Here is an 18,245-nt window from a genome sequence, read left to right on the forward strand (position 1 = left end):
ATCAATGATAATCATTCGACGAACTTAAGAAAAATAAAAGCGCCCAAAATCCGGATCGCTGGCAGATTTACCTAAGCACGATGAACATACTCACTGGCCAGTATAATAAACAGCTGGGAGCTTTCGGTTTTCTCAGTCTCGGTGTCGGAATGTATCGAAATCTAGTTCATTTGCTGTATTCCATTTGTTTACACGTCGCCGTATTCGCGACCTCCAACCAACCGATTCACTTTCAAACGTCGAAGAACATATTATACTATATCAACGAAATAGTACAAAGCGTATATTGAGCGGTGTTATCGAATCAGTCATAATGGAAACGTTGACAGCATCTTCGAAACGATTTCGAACGCCGATGAGAAACGACATGCAGGAAACCGAAATCGACAGCACCGTTGAAGAAGTCGTTGATCGCTGATATTAATAAAATAGTTTGCGATTATGCGTCGCCCACAGGAAACTCGCCGTTAGCAGGGTTGCAGCCAGTCGAGTCCATTGCGACTTCTGGTGACGGACCGCTGTGCAAGACATGGATGAAGAGGACATGCCAGCTAAAGTATATTCGACACTGTTGGTGAGTTGGCCGGCTTGATTCGACAGCTGCAGTATCCCTGCAACGAGTACAACGGCCACAACCACTGTGCTCACTACTCCCGACTCCGTCAGCATCATTTTCAGCGACCGTGAGACGCGTTATCCGAGTCGAAAGCGTCCACTGCTCCTGAAGTTCGAACGCCCCTTGGCCGAGGACATCGAACAGTGTGACGGCGACGCGACGTAAAGGATCAGGTCACGGATGATGGTGCCTGCCGCGCGTTAAGTCACCCGCACACGTTCTCCGACCATTCGCAACGCGACAGATTCGCCATCCGCGTAGTGGCGCGCCCGGTCGCTCAAATGGAGTACACGAGACCATTGGCGGCTCGATGGGCGCCCAACTGCGGTTCGGTCACGACGGCGCCGGCGCTGGAAATGATTGCGGTTCGGCGGTAGGTGCCAACGGCAATGGCGCGAGTCCGTTTTATTTTACGACGGCAGCGGTGGAGACTTTGGCCCGTTGTTAGTGGTATGGAGACTATATGTGGATAGAAAAACGGATGTCATCGGACCTACGGAAATGTTCGAACGTTGTTTCAGTGCCCGACCGCCGTAATTGGACGAATACGCGGCTAAAGGAATACCGATGTGGCGAAAGCTACCGCGACTGACTGAATCTAATAAATAAACTTACTTTTAGTGTACACAAAAAATATTATCGTTTTTTTTTTTTTGTTCATATTGTTAAATCAATTGTTACAGATTTAATGGCTTAGAAAATATATGTCGGAAAACTAGTTAGTCGTTTACTCCTTTATGCAGAGCAATGGTTGATGACCATCGACCAGCAGCGTCCAGCAGCATAAAGCCTACACTTGTATTCCGAGAAATACGGTAATCTTTAGTGGCTACATAGGACTAGAAAAATGTATTCCAAAAACTCCTTATATTTAACTTGAATTGAAGGAAAAGAGAATATTTCCAAGAAAAAATTATGCACATATACTTTGACTCATTTTTAACTTGACGTTTTATTTTACATTACATAAAAGATAAAAAAAAAATTTGTTGATCTATAAGTAAATATGTTTATGATAAAAATAAATAGGTACATTTATGTAAGTACAATAATTTTCAATAAAAATTTTAAATTATACACCGGCAATATTTAAAGTCTTGGTGAATTTCAGGTAAAGTTATAAAACGTATAAAACTATAATTTTAGATAAAATGTTTTAAAACAAAGTAAACACCGTGATGGGACTACAATAGTTTCTGTGGGGGATGTAACCCCATGCATACTATGCCTACACTAGTAGGTACTTATGAACTACGACGATACAATATATCCGAGAATCGCTTTTTGTATGTGTTTTGACAGTACAATAATTGTAGCCTATTACTGATATAACTACACAATTATAGGTGCTACTATTGATAAATACTATTTAGTGTAAAATTATCAAGTAAGTACCATTACTACCATTATATCTATTATATTTTTAAAGAAGTATCATTGCTTTGCTATCAATCCTATTACTTAAACATCTATCTATTCAGTAACAGTTGTTTATGTCTTATATTAGTCATCAAAATTAATTTGTATCATTTATTTTATTAACATATTAAGATTCATTTCATTTTGTATTTTTGAGGTAGTTAGCTCAAAATGATGCGACAAAACAATAAAAAAAAATACTTACCTATAGAGTTAACATTTTTTTTGTTTTTGATACCTACCTATATTATAAAATATTAAAAACTAATAAATAAATATAAATTTATATTAAAAAATAAACATTTTACACAAATAGACATATTATGAATAAGTGATGATCAAACTCGGAAACATTTAAACATCCAAATTGAAGATGTCAACATAATTACTAATAGTACCTACATAATCTACACTAAATAATGCAAACCAACAAGTTTGTGTACCTGAAATAAAATAAATTGATCATTGCCATTAATTTTAATTATTGATTGTAACCTACTAATTGACTGAACTGTACCAAGCTTCTAGATACCTACCAAATTAACCTGACATAGTGACATGTACCAAGCAGATTAATACATAGATAAAAACTAAGTGATGTCCAAGATTATAAATGTTTTTCTACAATACTTAAGAACTATTAGATATTTACATATTTTAGTCATTCTAATGCACATTCATTGTGTTAAGCCACAATATATAATCCTAAACAAGCGGGAGCTTTGTTTTTAAAATAATATCTATTCATATGGGTAACATACCTAAGTTTAAAATTAAAATATCTTTGTTAAGGGAAAGCTAAATACCTACTGAAAGTATTGCTAAATAAAACAACAAATAACACTAGACATTTGTTTTATTTAAACCATGTGTGTTAAACATTTCTTATGCATGACATGTAAATAAGAACAATTTCAAATATAATTCATAAGATTTAAAAGATACCAGTACAGTTGAGAATGAATAAAGTTTAGTTATTTTATTGTTGAGCTTGGACATTAGGAGGTGGATTGGTCATCATAGGTGGTCTCATGTTTGGTGGCATCGGGGGCATCATTGGTGGAGGCGCACCCATCGGCATCTGTCCCATGGGTGGTCTCATCATTGGCGGCATAGACATCATCGGCGGTGCTCCCATGGGCATCTGTCCGGGCGGCATGATCGAACCTGGTGGCATAGCCATTTGTGGCGCCGGCTGGCCCATGTTCGGTGGCGGTATGCACACTCCCTTCATGCCGATCTTGCCAGCTTTGTATGCTGCCGTCGTGGCATCGATCAAGTTCTGTGCCTGTTCTTCCATCCACTTCTGATAGTAGAACTTGACGTTATCCTTGTGCTTGCGACCCTGGCAGTGGGTCTTCCTCACTGACGGCGAATCGTGCGTCAGGTACGTATCGCAATAATCACAATAATATTTCGGCATGACTGTGCGGTTACGTCACTACTACCGTACGATTTTGTAATAACAAAAAAATTAAAATTAAAATGTAAGAACAAAAAAATTATAATATTACTAATTTTTGTTTATCTTTATCACTTATATCCGCGGACCGCGTCGCTGATGATAACTTTAATAATTATCGAGTTTTCCACTATGGCCAACTGGCGAAACAACATGAACCATGTCAAACCGCGTCTTAACTTCTTTGATTTACTAATAAAGTTAGGCGATATTAAATTCTGTACTAATTAAGCAGTTATTTTAATATTTATAAGTATTTTTTAACGTATTTTAGTTTAAGACTACAGGCTACAGCATCATAATATTATTGTGTTTTGATAATTCTTCCGACACTGATTAAACTGATAACATAATACTGATAATGCGGCTTTTTGAGTATTCAATTTATTTTTATCAATAATTACTATTTTGTTTCCCCATTCCCTTTGATCATGTTGAAAAATAGGAATAGGAATATATTATATAGCACAACTTTTTAGTATATTTTACTATTTTAATTCAATTCCATAGTTTATTATTTTCTCAGTTTCGCACGTTATTAATAATCGTTTCGATCAATTGTCAACGCTAATTTTTTATCTTAACAATTGACAGCAATTCTTTTCAAATAACCAGAAATCATGCTCGTTTGTAAAATTAATCTGATGCGATTCACCACTATTGCAAAGGTAACATTTGACAGTATGATGTGATATATTTTATCATTTTTACATTCGTTCAATCGATGCCCGTTGTTATTTAACCATAAAATATTTAGATTTTGTATAATATATTGATGATTGATATAACTTTTGACTAGCTACTTTATGATGATTTTTTTGAATTGCAGCATCAAAGACTGTTATCAAGAGAACCGTCTATCCTGTCATCAATTGCATTGGCGAGGTTTAAAAGTAGTAATCCATTCAACACTGGAATTCTATTTGTTCCACAGCAAGAGGCTAGACTACATATTATTATATTTATTATTTTAATATCCATAAATATATGACTGTTATTATTATTATTTTTATTTTAATACTAATCTATTCATAGTAAGATGACCATAAATTCATCATGCAAAACAGAAAATATTAAAATAAAATTGCTTTTATGGAAAATAGAGAATGATAAATTTCTAGTAATTAATATGGGTTTTTCTATTTTATTTTAATCAAATCTATCTTATAAATTACTTAGTTATATATATAATCAGTTATAAAATACTGAACAGTTGAACTATATTAGAGTATACACTTTTTTTTCTTAAACTAATAAAGTTAAACTTTATAAGATAATTTTTAAAAGTTCAAATCCAATGTTATTTTCATTTTCTGTAACAAATAGCAACTGTAATTTATACTAGTTAAATATATTATATAAGTATGTTTATTTTGAAACTGAGATACACATTTACATTTTATTTCCTTATTTTTATGTGTAATATATAATAAAATAATTTGATATTTTGTTATAGGCATGGATTGTTGAACGAATGGGTAAATTTAAACGAATTTTAGAACCAGGCTTAAACTTTTTAATACCTTTCTTAGATCGTGTTGGTTATGTTCAAAGTTTAAAAGAATTAGCCATTGATATTCCCAAACAAAGTGCTGTGACTTTAGGTTAGAATAAACTTTAATTTTATAATTAATTTAAAAATATTAATTTTATAATTTATATTTCAGATAATGTTACACTTAATATTGATGGTGTATTATATTTAAAAGTTAATGATCCTTACTTAGCAAGTTATGGAGTGGAAGATCCAGAGTTTGCAATTACTCAATTAGCTCAAACCACAATGAGGTAACAAAATTGATAAATTCAAATTTAATCAGTTAATTATATGTTAATGAAAATGTTATTAGACTTAACAGTGGCGTGACAAAAGACTATATTTGAGGCACGTGCCTTAGTTTGAAGGGTAGTTAGTGTCCTCAAAGATCATCTGATGTGTTAAAAAAAGCATTATTATTTAAATGAATAAATATATTTTATTGCGTGGGGTGGGTGGTGGATCTGACAATATAACTGTGCCTCATAACTTAATGAAGTTCGCCACGCCACTGAGACTTAATCTATTGAATGTTATCATAACAACCAGTTTCAATTTTTTTTAAATAAAATGGGTGTATATATATATTAACAAAAAAATAATAATAATTAAAACACTTATTTGACAGCGCAAGTGTTTATTAGAATGTTTTTTGCTTTTTATTGTTTACTATTATTTATTAAAGCTAATATTTTCATCTGATAGATCAGAATTGGGAAAAATATCTTTAGACAAAGTTTTTCGAGAACGAGAAAATTTAAATTTCGCAATTGTTGAAAGTCTAAATAAAGCAAGTGCATCATGGGGACTAATATGTTTCCGTTATGAAATTCGTAAGAGTTTTATATTCCTATTCTTCTTTTTTTTTTTTTTGTTATTTTTAATAATTATACTATGTAAATTATAATTTTTTTTTAAATTTAGGTGATATAAAGCTTCCTAATAGAGTACAAGAAGCTATGCAAATGCAAGTGGAAGCTGAAAGAAAAAAACGTGCTGCTATTCTGGATTCTGAAGGTATTCGTGAAGCTCATATAAATGTAGCCGAGGGAAAAAGACAATCAACAATTTTAGCTTCAGGTAAAAGTTTGGAATCTATATGTTCTTATTGGGTATTAAATCTTTTTTTTAAATACTAAATGCAGAGGCTGACCAACAAGAGCAAATTAATAGAGCAAAGGGAGAAGCCAATGCTTTGTTAGCAGTGGCTGAAGCCAAAGCCAAAGGAATACAATTGATAGCTGATGCTCTTAAACAAACAGTTAAGTTTTAGTACATATAATGTTTTATTTCAAACACTTTTTTTGTAATAAATTACATGTGACTAAAAGTCTTTTAGACCAATACTAATAAAAAAAATAATAACTACCTAATTCTGAAATTATTATAATCATTTGACTATTGGCTGTTATTTTCTGTAGATTCTAAGAATATTATTGTCATTTTAGGATGGTTATAATGCGGCATCTCTTAAAATAGCTGAATCATACGTAGAAGCTTTTGGAAAATTAGCCAAATCTACAAATACTGTTATTATCCCTAGCAACACTTCAGATGTTTCATCAATGGTGACACAGGTAAATTATGTTCACTATATTTGAATAATTACATGATTGTCAAGTAGGGTTTAGTTAAAACAAATTATTGTTTTATTTAATATAGGCCATGTCCATTTATAAAACATTGATAAATAAATCTAAACAGTCAAGAAAATCAAGTGAGGAAGACAAATAATCCAATGTAAATGAACTGAATACAAGTTAAAATAAAGTATAATTTTATTTCATCACATGAAAGTTGAGATGTTAAAATTGTGGTTACTAAAACTCATTAATACTTAAGTTTTTATTAATTATTAAATCTTGTTAAAATATCATTTTCTTGTAAACATGTGTTTTTTATAAAAATATTTTTATATCTTATTTCATTAATATAAAATCTGAAAAAAGGTCACAAAAGCTACAGTTTTGTGGTATCTATGATGAAGTAATAAACTGTTTGGTACCTACTACCTGCCTGCATTATACGCTGCACGATTTGTTGAAACATTTCACCTTTTGGATTATTTTATGAATAATTAGAGTTCATATATATTTAATATATGTTTATTAGGTAAGTATTTAACTATATTTACCATATAAACAAAAAATTTTTTATTTGTATGATAGAATGGTCTGTAGTTATTTAATCTATTCTGTGGTTATACTACAAATATAGTAAATAAGTATTAAATAAGAAGTGTATTGTTACTAACTGCCTTCTCTAAAAAAAATCATGTTTACTGTAGAAGTTAGTGGATTAAAATATTATACCCAAGATAACAATTAGATTATCAATTTAATTTATTGAACCACATATTGTTCGGTTAACAATTATTATTTAATATATTTTTGAATAAGTATAATAAAGCTTTTAAATTATATAAGGTGTTATATCCACTACCAGTATAATACCTCATGTTGTTAAATAATATCTATTCAACAAAATGTTTCATAACTTAGGTACTTAAATTTAATAAATAGTAAATTATTTTGTTAATATTGGTAATTTATATAAAATTTAACAATTTCTAAGTGTATATATTGACCTTAAAATGGTTTTTCAATTACATATGCTCGTTTACTTACTAAAAGCTAAAGTTATTTTGTTTACCACTAAAAATACAATTATTTGTGCATCTAAAACTGTCAACATCATGAAAAATATTAGATTATGTTTTCTTTAGACTGTCTATTTGGTCAATGTTCTAACCATGACAGATACAATGTTGTATGATGTCGTCAAAACCTGAAATTACATAGTTATAGAAATGTTAAAGCATTGGTTCAAGTATAGTATTTCATTATTGATACACTAGCAATATGTGAATACCTACATTAACAAATAGATTTAAATTGACTATTTTTCTCATTGAAACTTTCATTGTTCTTTGATTAGCATCATTAATTTTCATAGTTAATAATAATAACTTTTTAAGTTTTAAATTTCTCATTGTCCAATCGCAAGAATAGATTCCAAGGTTTACAAATTCTCTCTGTGTAATGTAGGTTTACTATTATTTGATTTAAACCTATTGTAATATTTAGATATATACCTTTAAGTTAATATTATCAAATAAATGACAATACAGTAGTAATTGTAAACATATGTAAAAAATCCCAGTGCCAATCTTGAATAAGTTCACGATCGTGTAAGTAAATGATTCTTTTGCTAAGAAAAGCTAATGAGGAAAAGAAACAAATTATTAAAATACCTACAAATTTAATAGGTAAAATTGTACTTTTTTAATCATTATTAAATGATATTTAAGTGAAATCTTGACTTATTTAGTCCTTGACAATACAAGTCAAGTTTAATAAATTGTTTGCTATCAATTGTTATATTTAAATATGTTAAATTACCATTAAAAATGAGTTTGACAACATTATAAATAAGCCGGAACTAATAGCAACATGTATTAAAACAATAGGCTTCATGATGGTCATGAATAATTTTACTTTCCTGTAAAAATTATTAAAAATTATTTTTATTTAGGTTGTTGTTTAGATACTTAATAATGTTATGATTAATATCGATTAAATTTATTTGTTGTGTAGAAAAGCTCGAAAATTTAATACAAAGCACCAAACATATTGTTACAATAAAAGTTGAAAAATAAAAGAAATGCATAGCCACAATTTTTTTTTACAAGCATTCACAGTTTGAATTTTGACAAGTGACAACATACGTAAAAACCACGAAAATTCGCAAATTATTTTAAGCTTGCTAAATTCATAAAAAATTGTCTTTTTAAATCTTAAGATTATATAATTTATACTTAAACTATTTCGAATTATATTTAATTGAAAAGAAAAACAAGAAATATTTAAATAAACATAATAGGTATAAGTAAGTACCCAATGGTCGTGTTTACCTATATTTTTTTTTTGTTTTTACTGATAATTTTAAAAGTACATTGAATTTTTTTACTGCCCTACCCTATGTACCTACAACTACATTAAATTTTCAGACTTAACCTAACCAGAAACAACGCTCAAAGTTGAAAATCTAAGTATTTCTGTTCCAAAAAGAGTTGGCAATCAGGAAAATAGAAAAAAACACGTCAATTATCTAAAACCAATACCTACATTAAACACTCCGTTTAGAATGTAAAGTAAACTTACCCTTTGTAATAGTTATTGCATTATTATTAGTCATTATTACTACCTATGTATAATTTGTAAATATAATATACTTTATTTTTTTATATAATATTACCTTTATCGTAAAATATACTTACAAATCAAGTTGTTGTAGATCAAACAAAATCGATCTAAAAGAATTATAATCACTTACATCATGGCCATGGTCTGAAAAATAAAATGTATGTAATCGGTATTATCACATCCTATATTTTTCAATTTAATAAATTACATCTATGCTACTAATAGGTGTATTCGACATATCGAATAGTTACTAAAAATTTGTGGTCAGGAACCTTTTCGTAGATAAGAGTCATTTTTTTTTAAAAGTATTACTAAACCATGAACTCCAGAGAGCCATACACAGGTTGTTCGGTCCAGGAATCAAACAACTTTTTTTTTGTAGCTGTAGTATTTTGTCATTTTAAAAATACAATTCGTATTTTACGGATGCATATTTTAAAGAATCACAGATTACATGTTAAAGAGCCGCAGGTTCCAGACCTCTGGTATAGAACTTAGACATATGAGGTCAGTGGCATAGCCAGGATTTCTAAAAAGGGAAGGTAAATAAAAACCTTACAAAAATTAAATTTATATTGTTTCCATTATAAATATAAAAAACTAGACATAATTAGTATAGGTACTTATTATAAGACCACATAAAATAATAAATACATCCTGCTGAGATGAACATATTCAACAACTTTTGTTCTCCTTGGAGATTTTTTTAATAAAAGTCAATATTTATTTTTCAGTGTTTTCATATTTTAATTTATATTTATTTACCGTACTTAAAGCTAAAGCCAAACCATTCAATCTTTCTTAATTATAGCTCTTAAATATGTTTTTAGTCTTTTAAGACTAGAAGATGTAGGTAGGTACGTTCCAATGTTACAGCCGGAGTTGCAAATAATTGAAGGATCTTCTTTATACTTGGAAAAATCTTTGTGTAGTATAAAATTATTTTACAGTAGTCTGGCAATTTTTCTTTCAGTTGACATTCCTTACGGAAATATGGACCATATGAATAACTTTGCTTTCAAATAAAAATTCATACTAATTAAAAAACCATTTTCATATAAATAGGATATCGTCTTATAGCTGCTAATATTAATTGGTCATCACTCATCAATCACCATGACGTATAAAATTAGAATTTATGTGGTATGAGTCCTCTTGATCCTTCTAGTGGTATAATTGTGTTTAGTATTTTAACAAATCTCAATTAGTCGAATGTAACTGACTACTGAGTAATTAGATTGGTTATCAAGAAATCGTATAAATATTTCTATTTTATAATATTTCTCCAAGTCTTTGGCATTAATATTGTTTCGGACAGCTTGTTTCCCACAGGTTCGAGGCATGCGTTTTTCAACTTCAAGTTCAAAAGCTATTGAGATAGAACTTTTTATTTTTTCCTTTAATAATTTTTAAGCATCTATACTAGAATGGCATTATATTATTCAAAGATTTGGATAAGTCATATGTTATTTGCTTTGTCATACTTGAGTTAATAGATAAATTTATAGTATACGAGAAGCAAATAGGTAACAGCTAATAATTACAGAGAGACAACTCTATAACTTGGACAGCATGGACTGCCGCAATCAGCATGAGCGGTAGCATATACGATTATCGCAAACATGTACAATAATAATAAAAATTCATTTGTTGTACATAATATGTGTGACGAGTATTTTACAATAAAAAAATAGCTTATACTTAGTACATATTATCTACTAGCTATGCTTACAGTTATAATTACTCAATGTTTTACTACCACAGCTATTAATACAATTTCTATCGCTATAATATAATATTAATTATATTATTATAATACATCATATCATCACTGCAGGTAATAATTATTCGTATATTATATTATACTAGGTATATGACTATTAGAATATATGACTACTTGTAAGTTGTAATTTTTTATACCCTATGGACGTACTGCTATAAAATCAATAATAAAAAAAAAAATTGGTTTATAGTTGAGGAATGGGGGGGAGGGGCATGGTTTCTTTATCAACCCTGGCTACACCACTGTCAATAAGGTCTTATTTTAGCTTTTATTTATGAGCTGTACTACTCTTTTTAACGGTATTATTAAAATGACGGTAGGAAAGGAGGATAAATAGGAATTTTGTAATACTTTTATTTTTATTACCTACGCTTAAATCTAATTTATTATTAGGTACTTATTACTAAAATATAAATAATTTATGCATTAGGTATTATTTATTTATCTAAAATTAGGTGCGAAATGTGAATAGTAAAAAATTCCTTACATTTTAAAACCAATACAGAATAAATACACTTCTTTTATTAATGTTTTGACTTATTCCTAGTTTTTACACGGAGATCATCAAACGGGTTATTCTGCAATTTCTATAAGGATTCATAATACAGTGGCACCTTCTTTAACGGACAATCTCTCAATAGCGGACACCTCCGAATAACGGACGGAATTTTGGGGACGGTAAAATGTGTACTGTATTTCCCCTCTTAATAGCGGACACCTCCAAATAGCGGACGAAATTTAAGCGACCGAGAGTGTCCGGTATTTAGAGGTTTCACTGTACAGTAAAACTGCCATACCTATAATGAAGTCACACGGGGAACAATAAAAAATCTTAATATAGAGGAATATAATTCGTTAAATAGATGTAGTAATCTAACCTAATTGTAATAATGAAGTACATGATTCTCAAATACATTTGGTTAAACAGAGAATTTTGTTAAATATAAGTTCATTATAATATATGGAAGTTTCGCTGTATCTCGTTAATTATCTAGAATAACATATAACAGTGCTTATCACGAGTCTAGAGGTTATGTCTTATATACTTTTCTTTCTTTTAAGTTGTATTGATTATTATAGCGATTAAGAACAGGCAAATACAGTACAACTTCCTCTAACGGACACTCTAATAGTTGACGTTTACTGGGAGTTGGGAATCATCAACCAACTACAAATTGTCTTTAATCTGAATCTTTTGAATAGCGTACACCTTGCTTCGAATAACAGACACAATTTTAGGGACTGATAGTGTCCAGCATTTAAAGGTTTCACTGTAATATCTTTAATCGTCTCGTGGTCTCTTTATCCTATTAATTTTGTATGTTATTTTACAGAAAGTTTTACTATACATTATAATTAAATAATGAAATTGTGTATATAAAATATTACTATTTCATATTATTTTTAAATATTAGTCAAAAATTATAGTCTCACCCTTTTGAATATTTTCATTATGCCCGATGTTCTTAAACGCTACAGCCAGTACTTCGTATTGAACGATTATCCCCCAACCAATAGACAATAACAATATGTCGATCAGCAACACTAAGTATACCGTTTTAATTCCTATTATTATTTCGAATACGTAAAACAGCACATAATACTTATTAAAAGTGTTTACATCTACAGGATATTGCCTGTTTATAATGTTCTCTAAGCGCTGATTGTCATTTTTGTACGATAAAAATGAGTTTATCATTATCGGAAAGACAATCCATTCAACAATCACAAAAACGCAAAAATTGTGAAATAAGTTTGTTAATTGTAAGGCTTTGCTACGATATTTGTACAATATTTTAATGTTATTACGACACAGTTTGCTCTTCAAAAATTTTAAATCTGTAACGTCCAAAAGTTCCAGAATTTTGGTTTTGTTAATCACAAGTATGGCCACTTTCCACTCGGTAAGATAATTAAATGAGGTAGAGAATATGACCAGAAATAAATCAACGCTGTTAATGGTGTCTTCCAAATCAAACAATAATCCTAAATTCCCCATACTAATTATACACTGGGTTAACACGGTTAATACAATAAAATAAAGCTGGTAAACATTCAAACCAAACATCTTTTTGTGGTTTGGAGCAAACATTTGATAAAAACCGCATCGCTTCAAGATTTTTAAATTAATGGTTGGAGCATTATCGTTTAAAGTGGCCATTGGATTTGGTTCCGTTGTTCAGTGCAATCTGTAAAAAAAAATCATCTATACAAAAATGTATTTTATCCTATCTAGATGATACGATTAAATCTTTGTTTTTGTCGTTTTTTAATAAAAAAAACTTATCAAAATTGATTCAATAGTCATCATAAGTTTGGGAATTGAAAAATATATAGAGTAAAATCCTAAAACTTTTTATGAGTGACTTAAGTTCAAATGTTAACAAAATTGAGTACCTATTTAAATAAATAATATATAAGACTACCCCAGATTTTTGTTACATATAGTTACATATAGTTATTATTCAATATCAAAAAATATTTATCGCTAGACTTCAAAACGTTGCACTATTACTTCAATTATCATTTTATACACTATATTTTTTTAAATGTTTAGACAAATTTTAAGAACTATATATAAGTATTTGAAATGTTTTAATTAACACAAATGTGCTGATAAATATTTTTGTTTCAGTGAATAATAGAATTTAATACAAGTTCTCACATACCTAAGTTGTTCTTAAAGCAATTTCAAAATATTGAAATCCATATAGATATGTATTAAGATTATCGTGGCACTCCCATAATATAAACATTACATTTTGTTCCTTTTTTTCAATAAAGTTTTTTCTTTAAATTCACCTACATACCTCAAGTCGATATAGGGGTCTTCAACCTTTTTATGCAGCGGACAAAATATTATTTTTTTTTTTTTTAAATCATCTTGGGGGCCGCATTCGTAGTAAAAACATGTATTTTATATAAAAATTTAGTTTTATTATTACAATTTTTAAAATTAGGTAGGTACATTTAAAATTACAAATTTTTTATATCGCATATTTCCAATAGCGATAGCTTTACTGTTATAATTTTATTGAACTAGAAAATGTGCATGCTAAATTTAAAATATGATCGCGGGCCGCATATTATGACAGGGCAGGCCGCGGGTTGAAGACTCCTGGTGTAGACTGTAGACTTTACGCGTACCTTTACATCTCAACGGCACCAGTGCACCACGTTTTCAATTTTAATTTTTTTTACAAAAAATTATTAACATGTTGTTAGAATTTGTATAACTATTATAGTCTATTACCGAATTTTAGTACGTGATTATCATGAACAATATAGTATGGAAATTGCTGCAGTTATCTTATTTGAAAACACAAAAGTTCAAAAGATTTGCACGTCTTTTTAGCACTTCTCAAGATAGACATTTTATTAAGACATTGAAAGTTTTAAAAATAAGAATTATATTATACTAATTATTTTTTTTTAACATGAAAACTATCACATAATATATGCTATTACAAAAGAAAATATTTTGACTCAAATCAACACTGTTGCCTACGTTTAAAAAATAAGATTAATATTTTTTTTTTCTATCTATAGACTATTAGATACCGTTCTCTGCTACCACGTCTGGACTGAAGATAGCCCGATTGTCGGAGGCCGCCTAATCATGCAAGTGGCTGCTATTACTCATGGTCAATGGACCATATTAATTATTTTCGTTACTCATTTGCCAATAATTGACTATCACCATTATTAAGTGAATTCGTGATTCGTATACATGAAAAAGTTGAAAATGATGACATAGCGACATAGTTAAATTATTTGATATTTCAATTCTGAAGAATATTCGCTACTTAGTCGTTAGCCGTCGTGGTTTTTAACTATTATAAAGATAGTTTACCATTCCATTGACCATTAGACACTTATCAGATGTTGCAAATGTTCACCCAGAGTGGCATTGTTTTTTGATACAATAAAAGTTAATTACAATATTTTTCAGTGGAAGTGCACCAAAATAGGATATTTAAGCTTTAGACGATGATGAGCAATCTCAAAAAATGAAAGTCAAAGCTTAAAAAAATTGTGTTTCACGCAATGTAAACACTTTATGAATCTCTTCATTCATTGAACCATTGAAGTCAAGATTTATTGATGTACTGAAAGCACCAATATGTCCATATTAACGAATATACCTTCGAGTCTTTAATTAGTAAAAAAAAAGAAATACTAGTTCATCCTTAAAAAAAAATTAGAACTTGTGGAATTAAGGAGCATATTATAAGACTATTACACGACGTATAAAATATATAATATACATCACATACAAATTTGCATAGTGCTTGTAGAAACTTGAAAAATTCTAAAGAAGTTATAGATAATATATAAGAAACAATTACGATAATATATTGTGAGAATGCAAACATTTATGTGTCAAATGATGAATTTCAAATAACTTTCATATTAGAAGGAAAATATTCGTTGCGTAAGACATTTTGATGAAATAGATGGAAATCGTCGAAACGGTTTATCTGATGAAAATTTCGACGTTAAAATAGTCTTACCGGTTATTGACATAATTCTATTTCAACTGAATTTTAAATTTGAAAGGCTAAGAAAAGCGACAAAGAATTTTGATTTTTTATTTCCATTTTTACTAATTGCATTAAGTGACAATGAATTGAGTAAAGCATCAATTGATTTTTTCAATTATATCAGTCTACTGGTATATCATCCGACTTTACCAGAAAACTATTATGTATTAGAGATCTGCGTGTTCCACAAAAAATCAAATCCATTAAAGAACATACTTTATGTATAATAAAAAACAATTTAAGTACATCTATCTTTGATTTTGAACTGGCTGTATAATTTATTTAATTTTACCAGAAATAATAGTAGCAGCAGAAAGATCTTTTTCAACATTAAAACTGATAAAAAAATATCTATAATAACACGGAACAAGATTGCCTATCTAACATTAAAGTATTAAATATAGAAAGAGATGTTGCTGCGAAAATAGAGTTAAAAAAAAAATTAAAAAGATTAATTTGGAACTAAAATAATGATTTTATTGGAAAAATCAGACGAATTCTCGGAAGCGAAATCTAAATCAAACAGTTTTTGACAGCATTCTACTTTTTCACTGTCTATTTTCAACGATGATGATATTTTAGATATTTTAAAATTAATAAAAAAAAAACATGAAATCCAAACAGCAATTGTCTAAAAATAATAATCAATATACTATTACTTTATGTATACTAATGAACAGTTTATATGGTCCATAATATTATGACCACCCTCCAAATATCAATATTTTATTACCTGTTTTACGAATTTCACTTTATCAACATCTATTTTTAACACTACAGACTTATCTACATAGTTTTACATTTGTTACACCGTCGCGTCGGAGCAGTACAAGAACCATTAGCAGTAAAGCTAATGTAATTTCAAATATGTTTATTACTTCTAATTCAAATTTTAGAAAGTCAGATTTAGGTAACAGTGTTACACATTTTTGTAAAGATTTTAGGTTATTTAATATTATTTTTTCTATTATTCAACTTACTTATTTTTTTCATTGATATTTATAATATTTCGGGACAATTTTAGAGAATACAATTTTTGTTTTGTTTTTTCAAAATTAAAATGTACATTTTATTTTATTTTCACAATGAACCAATTGTATTAGTTAATATAATAGCCAGGTGTAAATATGTAAAATTACTATTGTCATAGTAAGTTATTAATCATTTTTGTAATATATATTTATGTAATATATATAACTTATATATTATAATTTAATCTAAAATTGTATGACGTGTTTTGAATTCATGTTTTCATTCAAAAATAAATAAATGGTACTTTTCGGTTATCGTACCCCCAACGGTCGGCCGGCCGACTGCGGCGGTGGTCGGGAATCGGGATACCTTACCGATTCCGTTCTCGTACCCCATTATATTTATCTCAATATTGTCAAGTTTTATTGCCATACGAATAAATAAATAATTGCCAAAAATATAATTTATTTTAATAAAATAATATAATATGAAATTATAGGAGTACAAAGAAATTATAATAAATTATGTGAATACCAATAAAGTATAATAAAATATCAATAAAAAAAAAATGTATAATAAAGTATTATTACCAATACAATATGAATACCAAAAAAATTATTGTAAGTAAAAAATATTTTTATGATGGAAGCATTGCGATAAATATAATGGGGTACGAGAACGGAATCGGTATAGGTATCCCGACCGCCGCCGCAGTCGGCCGGCCGACCGTTGGGGTACGATAACCGAAAAGTACCAAATAAATAAATAATACAATTTTCTTTAATAAAGTAAGTTGTGATTTTTTCTTCCTATTTGAATTCTAAATATATATATTATATTTTAAATACATTAGATTTTCTCAATTTTGTGTCTCGACTCCCCGTCAAGGGAGTATACACCAAATTTTTCACAATTCAATAAAATATGATATATCCAAATGAGACCTTTTTTTAAAATAAATATGATCCGAGATTTCTATGTCGCTGATAATATTGTAGGTATAATATTATAAAATGTTTTCGTCCTTTTTATCATTAAAATGATAGAAATTTTAAATGAAAGACATTAACTTAAAACGTAGAAAATTCTCAATAATATAACAACTTAGCATTATAGATATTAACCAACATTGTACAATATTTATGTTCGTTACTCACGCTATGTAGGTAGAGTGTAGTTGTGTTACAAACGGATTGTGATGATAAATTGGCTGTTAATCCGTATATTATTTATCCGATCAGTTCATATTCAAAGGGACGTCAGAAAAATGGACGATGTGAAAGAGACTTAATCTGGAACGCTATGCTACCAATAGCATTTACGTATACCTAGGCGTTATAACTTCAGGAGACAACTGAGAACGTCGAGGGACTTGCCTTGACTTATTGGATCATATACTACGTCCCGCGTGCGATATCCATGTTTACGACAGGAAGAGCCAGTTATCGTGTGTATTGGCTGGGGGTGGAGTTCTTCTAGACCTTTTTACGACTGTGCCTTATCGGCGTCATTTATTTCGATGAAAACAAAATATTGTTGCCGCCTGTATCGACACGTAACCGCTATTGATTATATAATGAGTAAATCGTACGTACGTAAGTAGGAAGTTTCATTTTGTCTTGCTGTCGCTGTCTTACTATAGACATTCAAATTTCAAACCAAATTTTTGATATTACGCTTTTTTTAGATCATATAAAAAACCACAGG

General features: G+C 29.3%; 3 protein-coding genes across 3 annotated transcripts; 1 reads left to right on the forward strand and 2 right to left on the reverse strand.

The window, feature by feature from the left end:
* Positions 1-2,873: 2,873 nt before the first annotated feature.
* snRNP-U1-C (small ribonucleoprotein particle U1 subunit C) lies at positions 2,874-3,741 on the reverse strand. The gene has a single exon (XM_015513239.2). The coding sequence runs from the start codon at positions 3,456-3,458 to the stop codon at positions 3,015-3,017; it is 444 nt and encodes a 147-aa protein (XP_015368725.1). The 5' UTR covers positions 3,459-3,741; the 3' UTR covers positions 2,874-3,014.
* A 163-nt stretch (positions 3,742-3,904) lies between these two features.
* Stoml2 (stomatin like 2) lies at positions 3,905-6,910 on the forward strand. Its single transcript, XM_015513238.2, has 9 exons — positions 3,905-4,165; positions 4,327-4,437; positions 4,954-5,101; positions 5,165-5,285; positions 5,740-5,867; positions 5,959-6,114; positions 6,180-6,295; positions 6,483-6,611; positions 6,697-6,910. Exons 1-9 carry the CDS (start codon positions 4,118-4,120, stop codon positions 6,766-6,768), a joined length of 1,029 nt encoding a protein of 342 aa, XP_015368724.1. The 5' UTR covers positions 3,905-4,117; the 3' UTR covers positions 6,769-6,910.
* A 539-nt stretch (positions 6,911-7,449) lies between these two features.
* LOC107165134 (uncharacterized) lies at positions 7,450-17,823 on the reverse strand. The gene is made up of 7 exons (XM_089219705.1): positions 17,696-17,823; positions 12,457-13,211; positions 9,314-9,383; positions 8,436-8,535; positions 8,129-8,254; positions 7,910-8,068; positions 7,450-7,821 (listed from the first exon to the last, which is right to left on the reverse strand). The coding sequence occupies exons 2-7, from the start codon at positions 13,181-13,183 to the stop codon at positions 7,765-7,767; spliced, it is 1,239 nt and encodes a 412-aa protein (XP_089075831.1). The 5' UTR covers positions 13,184-13,211; positions 17,696-17,823; the 3' UTR covers positions 7,450-7,764.
* Between the last annotated feature and the right edge of the window lie 422 nt (positions 17,824-18,245).

Source organism: Diuraphis noxia, unplaced genomic scaffold (genome assembly GCF_037042655.1).
Source record: "Diuraphis noxia isolate RWA-SAM2 unplaced genomic scaffold, SU_Dnox_SAM2 contig0002, whole genome shotgun sequence".
NCBI classification, from domain to species: Eukaryota; Metazoa; Arthropoda; class Insecta; order Hemiptera; family Aphididae; genus Diuraphis; species Diuraphis noxia.